General features: G+C 31.4%; 2 protein-coding genes across 2 annotated transcripts; one reads left to right on the forward strand and one right to left on the reverse strand.

The window, feature by feature from the left end:
- Positions 1-3,533: 3,533 nt before the first annotated feature.
- LOC112758157 (uncharacterized) lies at positions 3,534-5,126 on the forward strand. Its single transcript, XM_025806751.3, has 3 exons — positions 3,534-3,669; positions 4,572-4,679; positions 4,765-5,126. The coding sequence occupies exons 2-3, from the start codon at positions 4,586-4,588 to the stop codon at positions 4,911-4,913; spliced, it is 243 nt and encodes an 80-aa protein (XP_025662536.1). The 5' UTR covers positions 3,534-3,669; positions 4,572-4,585; the 3' UTR covers positions 4,914-5,126.
- Positions 5,127-7,473: 2,347 nt separating this feature from the next.
- LOC112755337 (leucine-rich repeat receptor-like tyrosine-protein kinase PXC3) lies at positions 7,474-11,477 on the reverse strand. The gene is made up of 3 exons (XM_025803362.3): positions 11,209-11,477; positions 8,302-10,908; positions 7,474-8,202 (listed from the first exon to the last, which is right to left on the reverse strand). The coding sequence occupies exons 2-3, from the start codon at positions 10,847-10,849 to the stop codon at positions 7,877-7,879; spliced, it is 2,874 nt and encodes a 957-aa protein (XP_025659147.1). The 5' UTR covers positions 10,850-10,908; positions 11,209-11,477; the 3' UTR covers positions 7,474-7,876.
- Positions 11,478-12,239: the final 762 nt, after the last annotated feature.

Raw genomic sequence — 12,239 nt, forward strand, 5'->3', positions numbered from 1 at the left:
TATGAAAAAGTCTAATTTTTTTATTAATAATTAATTTTAACATTCGTTATCTAAAATTTAAAATAATTTAATGTGTTTACTTTTACATTTAAAATATTTTAATTGTAAAAAAATATCTAATAACATATTTTGATTTGTCAAATTACTAATATAAAATATAATTATATATAGAGTAAAAATAGTAGAGAGAAATATAAAAATGGAGAGAGGTAGATGAGAGAATTTAGGAAAGGAGTTTATTAATTTTGAAAAAAAAAATTCTGAAGGACCTATTTGTCCTTCGAACTTTATTTGTAAAATGACGTCAATGACTTATTTGTCCTTCGAACTTTATTCTCCTTTCAGCGTGGCACTGTAACGGACACCTGGACACCGTTTCAGCCACGTTAGCTAGTTCCGTTTGGTGTATGAGAGGCAAATAGACGGAAGGACTAAATTGTCCTCCGTTTATTAAAGTTAGGGACTTTTTTGTATTTAAATTTTGTTAGGGATGTATTTGTCAAAAAGTTGAAAAGTCAGGAACCTATCTGTCTTTTTTCCATAATATTATTATGATATTTATAATATGGATTTTTATTACATTGAATGAGTTATTTATAGAAATTAATAAATTAATTATTATAATTATAAATTTATTGTATTGTTTACAACGGTAAGATATAATAAATATAGAAATATGGATTTAATGTCGTTGTAAGTTACAAATTCGGTTAGACGCTATTAATTTCTAATTATTGTCGTTGGTAATTATTGTATTATTTTTTGTATATTTTTTTTACTGATTTGGAAATAATAGATAATTTGACAAAAATTGAGTGGTTGATTCTAAAATTTTACCAAGTAAACTATGTTACTGACATAACATTAGTAGGAGAAGAGAGATATCTTAAAAATAATATAGATAAATTTATGTATCTATTTTTATATATTAAAAATAGATAGATTATAGATTGAAATTATTAAATATGAAAAAATTTGTTAGAGAATTCTTAATCATGGATGATGGATGAGACTACAAGAAAGACCAAACAAAAAAATATAAAATAAAAATATATTACATTTAACCTGAAATATTAATCTATTAAAGGTAAAGATCTTTCTTCTCATAAACCCTACTTCATTTTATTTACTTTTATTTGGGATTTAGATTTTTTTAATAAATAATTTAATTATTTTATTTATCAAAATATGTAATTTGTGACGTGTCACTTGATTTATCTGATATAAATGAGATAATTATAAATATATATGTATTATTATAAAAAAAACAATTACAATAATCCAAATTTGTAATACTTAAAGAGTATATAAAAATTTTATTTAAATTTATTTATAAATTTATAACAGGTACAAAAAATAGGAATATTTAAATTTTTTATATTTAAAAGAGTACATAAAAATTTTATTTAAATTTATTTAACTTTTAATCTTTTTAATTTAACGTAATTTTTTAAAAATTCTATTTAAAATAACTGCACGCTAAAAAATTAAAATACTGGTTTCAAATGTTCGTACTCCCACGTACTCTCACGTACTCCCGTTCTTTTCTAGAAAACGTGGGAATATATTGTTTCAAATTTACTTGATTACTTGATTTGTTTAATTTTGTTTCGATCTCTCTCTAAATTAATCTCTTCTAAATTACTTGATTTGTTTAGTGTTGTCAATTTACTTTTACTTTAGGATGGCTGAATTTAGGATCGAAAATCCAAAAATGATCATTATACACTATGAATTATGATAAATCAGTTTACCAACGTAAAGATTTTAAGATTTCTAACCGTTCATTTTTTAGATCTGTTGTTGAATTAACTTACACCATATTTAGTGGACGGTATGAATAATCATACTACTGTCCCATTGGACCATCATTTGTTGGGAACTGTCGTGGCAGGGCAGCATTTTTTATGCTTGCATCGTGCGGGAAATATTCCCCAACGATGTCAAAAAGTTAATAATGGTGCTGGTGCAATTAACGATAGTGCATAATTCAGTATAATTTTGAGAAAATGTAACATTTGTTCTGTGCAGTACTCTTAAGCTTTTTAAATTAATCACTATTTTATTATTTGTGTTACAAGTATTTTAGAGAAAAACAGAATATATAATGTGATCGATAAAAATACATTTCAGTTTATTAGTATGTTAAAATTTTGGTTTATTTGTATTTTTATCACCGTTGAGATTGATAAATACATTTAATATACTCCGTGTGAATCTAAATTCATTCAAATTAAGATAACTAAGTCAGACATTTTCAACAAAATTAAAGAAGGGTTAATTTTTAATTTGTCTTATGTTTTATTAAATAGTCACTTTTTAATTTTTCAAAAGAAAAATTTTTTTTCAACAATATCAAGCAGTTAACAATGGTGCTTAGTTTAGGTATAATTTTGAAAATATGTAACATCTATTTTGTTCTAATGTAAGCTTTTTAAATTGATCATTATTTTATTATTTTTTAAAATTATTCGTACAAAAAATACGTATATTTAAATTTTTAATATTTAAAAGAGTACATAAAAGTTTTATTTAAATTTATTCAATTTATTGATTTCTCTTCTTGGAATCCCTATAAATTAAATTTAAAATCGTCTATTATTCTATTTAGAGTAATATCGTGTTAAAAATTTAAAATATTGAATTAACCGTAGAGATTCTCGCTCTTTATTCTTTTTACGATTTCAAATTCTTGTACTCCCTCGTACTCCCGATCTTCGCTCTTCCGAAAAATGTGGCAATGTGTTGTTTCAAATTTTCTTTAAGAAATAATAGGTGGTTTTAAATATATGGATTTTTTTAAAATTGATCTAAAATAAATCATTAATATTTTTATTATTTTAAAAATTAAAATTTTATACTTTTAAATATATATTATAAACGAATTAATTATGAATATATCTCGTTTACACTATTAACGAAATATGTAGAGTACGTTAATTTCCATGTATCAAAGTGTCTTATCTCATTTAAATAAAATATCTTTATAATTAATTTGTTTATACGATAAACAAAATAAATAATAAAATATGAAAACATAAATTATATTTAAATTATATATATTAATAAATAAAATATTTAAAATATTTATTTAAAAAAATTCCTTAGAACTTTCCTTCACCCCTACAATAACTCATTTTTTTTGGGACTTGTCTAATAAATGATATATATATATATATATATATATATATATAAAATAATATCAAATAGAATACCTTTCAGCGGGAAGTGTAAATAAATTCGTCATGTTTTTAGTATTTTTTATTTTTTATGAACCAAACATGTAAAACCGATGTTTAAAAAAAATAATTTAAATTAATTAAACTTTTCATAGTAATATTATTTAATTTTGTTACACCAAGACGGAGGTAAGAACTTACACATGAATATTTAGTCATATTTATTTCTGTAGATAATCATGAACACTATAATATCAAATTATCAATATAATACATAATTGAATAGTATATTAAAATTAAATTTTTGTATTAAAAAAATAAAAAAACTAGAAGCCCATTATAAAAAATGGGCCGAGTGGGAAGCCCATGTGAATTTAGAAGCTGCGAAAGATTTCTATTAGCTGCGTCTCTTTAAACTCAGTCATCGCTGATTGCTGTCTCTTCCACCATTCGCTCATCAGATCTCAAGCTTCTTCCCTCACACCCTCAGGTACCATTACCAACTCGCTAACCATAATCCTAATCCTAGTTTTCCCATTTATTGTTAAATGATTAATTTTTTAGGTATTTGTATCTTGAGGTTTTGATTAAGTAGTTCTCATACAATCTGACCCTATTTATCGTTTCCAAAATTTGCCCTAAATATTCATTTATTTCCCCTATAGATGTTTTTTTTTATCAGATGTATCTAATTTTGGTGATTTTGATGCTCCGTTACGTTCACATGGAAACTATAATTTAAACGCAAAGCTACCCGTTTTAAATTCTTATATTCTGTAAAGATCGTATTTAATATCAGTGATGCCCTTTAGATGGAGATAACATAAAATTTCCCTTAATTCTGTTATGTGCTAGATTGGACAATGCATAATCCATCTTCTGTTATGTGCAGACATAATCGGTGTTTTGGTTTCTGGGCGGTTATAGATGTTAGCAGTATTTTGTTCACAAAATTCAGTTGAAATATCTCAGCTGCTTTGACGTATTTAGTTACCTGTAATTCATATATTGTTTCATGCTGTTAATCATGTTGATCCTTGTAGTGTTTCCCCGAGCCCAACATTTTGGGTTTATTTTTAATCTTATGAGTGGCTGGAAATATAAAGGATATTCACTATGTGTTATTGAGAATTTATATGTAATGTTACTGCTAATGGGGTATACAGTTTATTATATTCATGGGTGACTAGGAATTCAATTGTTCTAACATGGTGGTGGTTAATGATCCGGTTCATTTAGAACCTATGGTTATATTTGAAATGGGTCTCAACTTGTCAACTTCACAATTTCGATATATCATCTGTTGCATTGTTTGATTTGGTATCCTCTCTGTTGAGTTATTCCTGATGTTTTGAGTTTTGGCCCTACTTAATTAGTTACTGTTTTGTGCAGTTTACTCTCTAATCATGTCAGGCAAGTATATCATATCTGCTATTGTTGGATCATTTGGAATTGCATATGTCTGTGATTCTGTAATTTCAGACAGAAAGATATTTGGAGGTAGGTAGTGCTGCCGTAAGAATTAATCTGGCCTGTGGCCATTTTTAGCTGACTGTAATTGCTAACTCCTTTTTTGTTGGTTCAGGAACTACCCCTGGCACTGTTGCAAACAAGGGATGGTGGGAAGAGACCGACAAGAAATTCCAGGCATGGCCACGCACTGCTGGTCCACCAGTGGTCATGAACCCCATTAGCCGCCAGAATTTCATTGTGAAGTCTCGTTCCGAGTCTTGATTCCTGAATTTTGTTAATTGATTTTTAGTTGGCTGGTTCACCTTGTTCATGGGATCCATGAGCTATATGTTTGAGGCTATACTCTTGTAGTTCAATTAGTGATGCCTACTCTTTCATTACCGACCTTAGTGTCGAATGTTTTTATGTCTAAATAAAATGTTACTGATGAAATCTTGAATTGATTGATACGTATTCTTGGGTTGGAATTATAAATTTGTTTTGCCTTTACCATCCCACCATGGTATCATTAGTAATCAATGACACTACAAATATGTTTAGTAGGGATGTGTAAAATTTGTCATAGTAATTTTGGTCAGAGACGATGTTAAGTATGCTGAGAAAAAGGATAAGGTTATTTATGAGGCTTTATGATGCAAATGAGGCTTTAATGTAGCTGCTGCTTGAGACTGGTTTACCTCTCCTTCATAATTGAAGGATAATCTATCTATCTATTCTTAATATATAGAAGTAGATACATAAGTTTACCTATATTACTTTTAAGACATCTTTCTTCTCTTACTAATGCCATGTCAGCAACATCGTTTACTTGGCAAAATTTTAGAATCAACTACTCAATTTTTGTCAAATCATCTATTATTTTCAAATCAACAAAAAAAAAACAAAATATACAAAAAAATACAATAATTAGAAATTAATAGGGTCTAACCAAATTTGTAACTTACAAAGATATTAAATTCATATTTATATATTTATTATATCTTACCATTGTAAACAATACAATAAATTTATAATTCTAATAATTAATTTATTAATTTTTATAAATAACTCATTCAATGTAATAAACATTCATATTACAAATGTCATAATAATACTATTAATCATAATAAATTTTACGTTATAAATATTCAAATTCCATACTATTTGAATTATTTATATAAGTCTTTTATTACTATTCCTTCAAATAACATCAAATTTATCACAAAAAATTTATTTTCGAACTACACACCATCTCAAACTTACTCAATGAAGATAATTATGTTGAATGTGAAAAGTGTAAGAAGAAAGGTAACTCGATATATTTTTCATAATTCCATCTATCAAATTATTAGTTACTAACTCAATACTTATTTTAGGTTCGAAATTCAATTAAAGGTTTCAGATCAAAGTGGTACAACAACTTTTGTACTATTTGATGGCGAAGCAAAAAAATTGTTGGGTACAACTGTTTTAAATTTAATGGCACTCTAGAAAAGTAATGACATTGAAATACCATCCCAATTGAAAATTTGTGCAACCTCACTTATATTTGAGCTCAATGTAAATGATTTTAATTTAAAAAAAAAAAGTTCTAAATAATACACTCTTACCAAGACATTTGTTCCAACAAAAAACACTGAACCTCAACACTTATTACAATAAATAAAACAGGTAATACTAAAAAAAATTACTTATTTTAGTTATTTTAGACATCATTTTTATTTCTAATTTAAATTATTCATTGATTATAGGAATTAACTTCGCCAACACTAATAACATCAGACGAAGATCACATACCATCAAGAGATTAAGGAGAAAGAAAACTATACAAATTAAAGACACATATTCGAAAGAACATATTTGCAAAGATGGAACAAACAACACAATAGAAAGTGCATATAACTCAACAATTCATAAAGAACATGCCTTCACAAGAATCTACACAGAAAGAAGAAAGTAACAACTCTAACAACAACCAATAAAAAAACAAAGAACAAGCGCCATATAAGAAGACTCAGTTCATCAACTAAAATAAATACAAAAATCAAACCACTAAATAAAAATGTCATTTTGTACATATAACTCTAATATCCAAATCTTTTGTACTACAAATTATTTTAAATAAAATATCTTTTAAATTTAACTTTAATTTACATATTTAATTTAATTTTACAAAATATAACAATTTTTAATATTTATTATATAGTATCATTAATTTACTGCTCCGTGCATCGCGCGGGTCTCATTCCAGTTATTTAAAAAATAAAAGAAGCAAAGGATAACTTGATGTGTTTATATTATATCGACTAATTCAATTGGATCATACCATATGTTAGGAAGGATTGAATCCTACCTCAGCAAGAGCAAGAAGCTGGCAAGCTGCCTTGGCTCAAATGCATCGAGTACAATATGAGTTGCATGTATGAGGCAATTCTCCCGCTTTCTGTCTGTCTTTGAAGGAGATGGTCAACACTCCAAAGCGAGGCTTTAACAGTGGTAGCACTTAACTGGTGCCTTGCCTCCTTAGCCATGGATTGGGGAGTAATTGTTACATTTCTTTTAAACCGTGTATGCATGTCAAACTGTACTGTTTTCCTTTTCCTCTCTTAAGTTGGAGTTAGTATCATCTCTTGTTTTAGACTCTCATCCTAATTTTGTTGAAACTATATTTGGCCATGAAAGAGTTGATTCTTTGTTAAAACAAGAATTTAGTTCTAAGTATGGTGTTAGGAAATCTGTATTTTTCCATATTAGATCGGGTTGTGAAATCACTTCAGTGCAATGACTAGAAACACATAAGGCTCTGCATGCATGGACAAAGTTCAGATTTACAATATGCATCTAAAAAAGAAAACAAGTAGAACCTTCAATTTCAATGGGAAGAGATTAAAATTGAAAATGGATTCATCTCCCAAATGAGTAAAATACAACATGAAAACTGCTGGCTAACTCATGTGAAAGAAGGAACTGATATATCATGCCTCAAGTTCTCTTCTTGCTTCTGTTACCTCTCCCCAACCTAATTCTTTGGTCAAACTAGAAAGATGAAGGTCTACAATGCCAATGATATTAATTTTACTTTGACACAACCTTCATCTGTTAATAATTCCTGATACAAGATTACTATTCCAAGTTGCAAGTTTGAACTCATCAGTTTCCTGGTAGCCAACTAGCCATGATAGTTTCACATTCATAAAACCTTCGACGGTGTAGACGGAATAGAAAACTCGGGCGGCTTGCTGTCCTCAGTTTTGCTTTATCTCTCGGAGCATTTCAACCACATTCTTCATTTTTGGTCGCTTTGCCGGTGTGGTGTCTGTGCAGAGCAGCGCAACCTTAAGAGCAGCAAGCATTTCTTTCCTCCAACCAAAGGAAACAGTGCTGAGCCTTGCATCCAGTATCTGCTCTGGAGTTTCCCCTCTTACCGGAGCACTTTGAACCCACTTCACCAAATCTACGCCTTCACCGAAATCCTCATCCACTGGCAGTCGAGTAGTAAGGATTTCCAACAAAACAACGCCATAGCTATAAACATTTCCCGGTGCTGTAACTTGCATTGTATAAGCATATTCTGCAACACAGAACAAATGTAACATGAAGCTCACAAAACACACTAAATAGGAAGGAATATAGAATCATAGCAAGAACTGCATGACAGAAAATAGTATACCTGGTGGTATGTAACCGAAGGAACCAGCAACTGCACTAATACTGGCCGTGCCCTTGGTTGGATCAAGGAGTTTAGAAATCTCAATCTCACCAACCAATGGCTTGAAATTTGCATCTAGAAGTACATTGCCAGAAGAAATGTCAAGATGGATAATTGCTACATGATGAAGAAAAGCCAAACCTTCTGCGACTCCAATGGCAATGGATAGCCTAGAAGGCCAATCAGGCTGATATTCTGGTTGCCTTGAAGATTCATGAAGAAGCTGAGCCAGAGTACCATTTGGAAAATAATTATGCAAGAGAAGAGCAACATCTTCATATATAACATAGCCAACTGGTCGCACTAGATTATCATGACAAACTTTGCTCAGCCTTTCGAGTTCTCTAATCATCTTGTTCTGGTGGTTCATTATTGTCTTGTCGACGGACTTCAGTCTCCTTACGGATAAGACCACTCCAGAAGGCATGACGGCCTTGTAAACAGTGCTGAAAGTTCCACTACTGAGCTTATTAGAGTCTTTCAGAGTCGCTTTAACAACAGCATCAAGGTCTACTGCTTGTTTGAGATGATCAACAAAAATGCTCCCAGCTATTATAGTTGGTTTTTCAGTGGTTCCATCGTCTATGATCCCGGCAGCATCTTTGGCTACTTTTTCTTGCCTCTCTCTGATCATAAAAAGCAAGACAACTATAGTTACCGACATAAAAACTGCCAAACCAGAACCAATTACAGCCAGTATGATTCTGTAAGAAACCCTGTGATGGTAGGCCTTGTGATCATCGTAAAGATCTCCGCATGAAGAGTTCAGTGGCTCTCCGCAAAGCCCTTTATTGCCGATGAAGCTTGAAATAGGACTCTTCTGAAATGGTACAAATTCTGGTACAGGGCCTCCAAAAAGATTGTTGGAGAAGTTGACCTCTATCAAGCTCAACATTCCCTTAAGCTCAGGTGGTATATTACCCGAGAGCCGATTGTTTGAGACATCGAGGGAAACAAGTTTGTCCAGTCTTCCTAATTCAGGGGGCAGTGGTCCATGAAGATGATTGAAGCTCAGATTCAGTGCTATCTGTAAGTTTCTAATGTGGCCAACTTCAGGAGGGATAGTTCCAGTCAAATAGTTGCTGCCCAATTGTAGTTCAAGAAGTTTTGCACAATTTCCAATTTCATGAGGGATCTCTCCTCTTATGGAATTCTGACCCAAGAGCAAGTACTGCAACCTAGAAATGTTGCAGATTTCACTTGGAATTGTCCCATTGAATCTGTTGTTGCTAATATCAAGCTTGTTAAGACTTCTGCAACTCAGAATCGACCTTGGGATATCTCCAAACAGGCTATTTCCAGAAAGAATTAATTCCTGAAGGTTCATAAGTTTTCCAAATTCTGCCGGAATTGCTCCCATAAATCCATTTGAAGCTAAATTCAAGAGGGTAAGATTCAAACACTGAGCAAATTCAGACACTACTTCACCGGAGAGATTATTATTGTCGGCCTCAAAGTAGGTTAGGCTACTAAGATTTCCAACTGTCTTTGGAATATTACCTACTAGATGGTTGTTTCCGATTCGAACACTGGAAAGGGCATGGCAATTCCCAATTTCCTGAGGAAGATCACCACTAAAATTATTCTGGGTGAGAACCAGAACTTGTAGCTTCCCTGGGACAAAAATGCTTGCCGGTATAGGGCCTTCAAGCTGATTTGAGTGCAGGTTAAGTATTTGAAGATCCGGAATCGAGCCTAAATTATCCGGAACCTTGCCACCTAAACGATTCTCATAAGCAGAAAACACCCTCAGGTTGGTCAAATTGCCCACCCAAGAAGGTATTAAACCACTCAAATGATTACTAGAAATTTGAAGATCCTGCAAATTCTCTAAGCCATGAAGCTCTAATGGTATCTCTCCAACAAGCACATTACTAGAAAGGTTCAATGATCTGAGGCTTTTGAGAGCACCCAATTGCGGCGGAATTGAGCCTGAAAACTTATTTGAAGACAAATCTAGGACTTCAAGATCAGATAACTTTCCAAAAGCAGGAGGAATCAATCCATCAAAGTTATTATTTGACAAGTCAAGCCACTTCAATGCTTTGAGCTCAGACATCAAAGTAACATTACCTCGAAGGTTCCGGTGAGCAAGATCAAGCTTCTCCACCATTGAATGATTACCACAGCTTATTCCTTGCCAATTACAGTAGTTTGAGTTGCTGGAATCCCAGCCAGGAACTCCAAGCTCTTTGTTGATGGCAAGTAATATAGCTTGGTCTTGTAGCTGAGCATTAACAAGGTTAGAGTTTGAGAGATACCAACCTAGCAGAAGATGCAAGAAGCACAGAATTTCCATCACCGAACACTGTTCTCTGCTGAAGTGAAGTGCTTTTAGAGCTTTCACCCCCCACACTCTCAACAGCGTTCTTCCAAAAATAAACCCCAAAACTGTGATCAATGCTCTGCCACAACAACAACAACAAAAATTGCAACTTTCCTTCACAATGTACCTTCCCTTTTTCTTTAATGTGGAGATTTGGAAAGAGATGCCACAAGTTGAAACCATCAAAAACCGCTTGCTTCAATGAAAAATCTTTGGAAGCTTTCTAGTAGTAATAGATAGCCCTGAAATGCAATAACCCCAGATCAGAAACCAACATTTTGAAGAAAATAAAAGATCCCCATATGCTACTACCAAGAACTGTTACTCGCCACTGCTACTCCCTAGAAGAAAAAAGACATTTTTATTTTCAAGAGAGAAAAAAAAAAAAAGAAAGAAAGCGAACTTCCCAAAAAAAGGAAAAAAGGTTTAACTTTGAGTCCGGTCCAAAACTAAACCATATCTGAAGCAAGAAGAAGAAGGACAAATTCAAAAAGAGAAAAGAAAAGAAAACAAAAGGGAATAGTGCAGTGCATGGTGCATACTTTGGCAGCAGAAGATAAAAGTGATGGAAGCAACAAAAGCAGAGAGAGTAGGCAGAGTGATTGATAAGTGTGAAGCAATGCTGAGTGAGTTGAGTTGGTGACGAAAATGAATGAGAGAAGGAGGTACAGTGCTCACGGAGCAGGTGTTTCTGCTTCCACCAGAGAGAGAGAGAGAGAGAGAGAGGAATTGTTTTAGTGTGTTGGCAGTGTAAAAATGGCGTTTTCACGAGAAATGAGTGCAGTGATGAGAATGAATGAATGAATTAGCTGAGTTTCTTGCTGATTAAAATTCTTTTAAGTGCAAATTCATGGTAACCATAATTCATAAATGAAAATTTTTTACTTTTTTCTTTATATTAGTACATGTATAATAACCATGAAAATGTAAATTTTACAATAGCTTAATTTTGATACAAAGTAAAATTTAGGTAATTATTTTATCATATCTGTTATTTTAAAAAATATGTATATGCTAATATAAAAAATAATTATTTTTATTGATATATTAGACTATTTTATTTTTGCATCAAAATTAAATTTTATTTTAAAAAAGTTTTTTATTTTTAAATGTTTAGGTAAATAAATAAAAGGTGCATAAAATTCTAGTATTTTCTATGTGACTACATGTGGGCCATATCCTTCTCCAAACACACCACTTGTGTGTAGTGCATTCAACAAGGGAGTGAAGGGACTCACTAATCTATACCTATCATATGTTAATGAATTATTGTTGTTGCTTACATTTCTTTTTTTTTTTTATCTTTTTTAATTTTTAAATGGTGTTTAAATTTCAAGTGATAAGCAGCATGTTGTTTTTGGTGTCAGTGTTACACTTACAACAAGTGAGATGTACTTTTCATGGGGAGATGTAAACCATAAAGAAAAATAATTACTGAGTGAGTACAATAATGATGTATTAGTTGTAAATTTGTAATAGTTTTGGAAGAGTTTCAGGGTCCTATGGGTTCTGCTATGTATCTGTTGTTTGGTACTTTGGGTTAAGATTTTTTTCCCAACTAATAATGGATCAT

This window comes from Arachis hypogaea, chromosome 16 (genome assembly GCF_003086295.3).
Source record: "Arachis hypogaea cultivar Tifrunner chromosome 16, arahy.Tifrunner.gnm2.J5K5, whole genome shotgun sequence".
Taxonomy (NCBI): domain Eukaryota; kingdom Viridiplantae; phylum Streptophyta; class Magnoliopsida; order Fabales; family Fabaceae; genus Arachis; species Arachis hypogaea.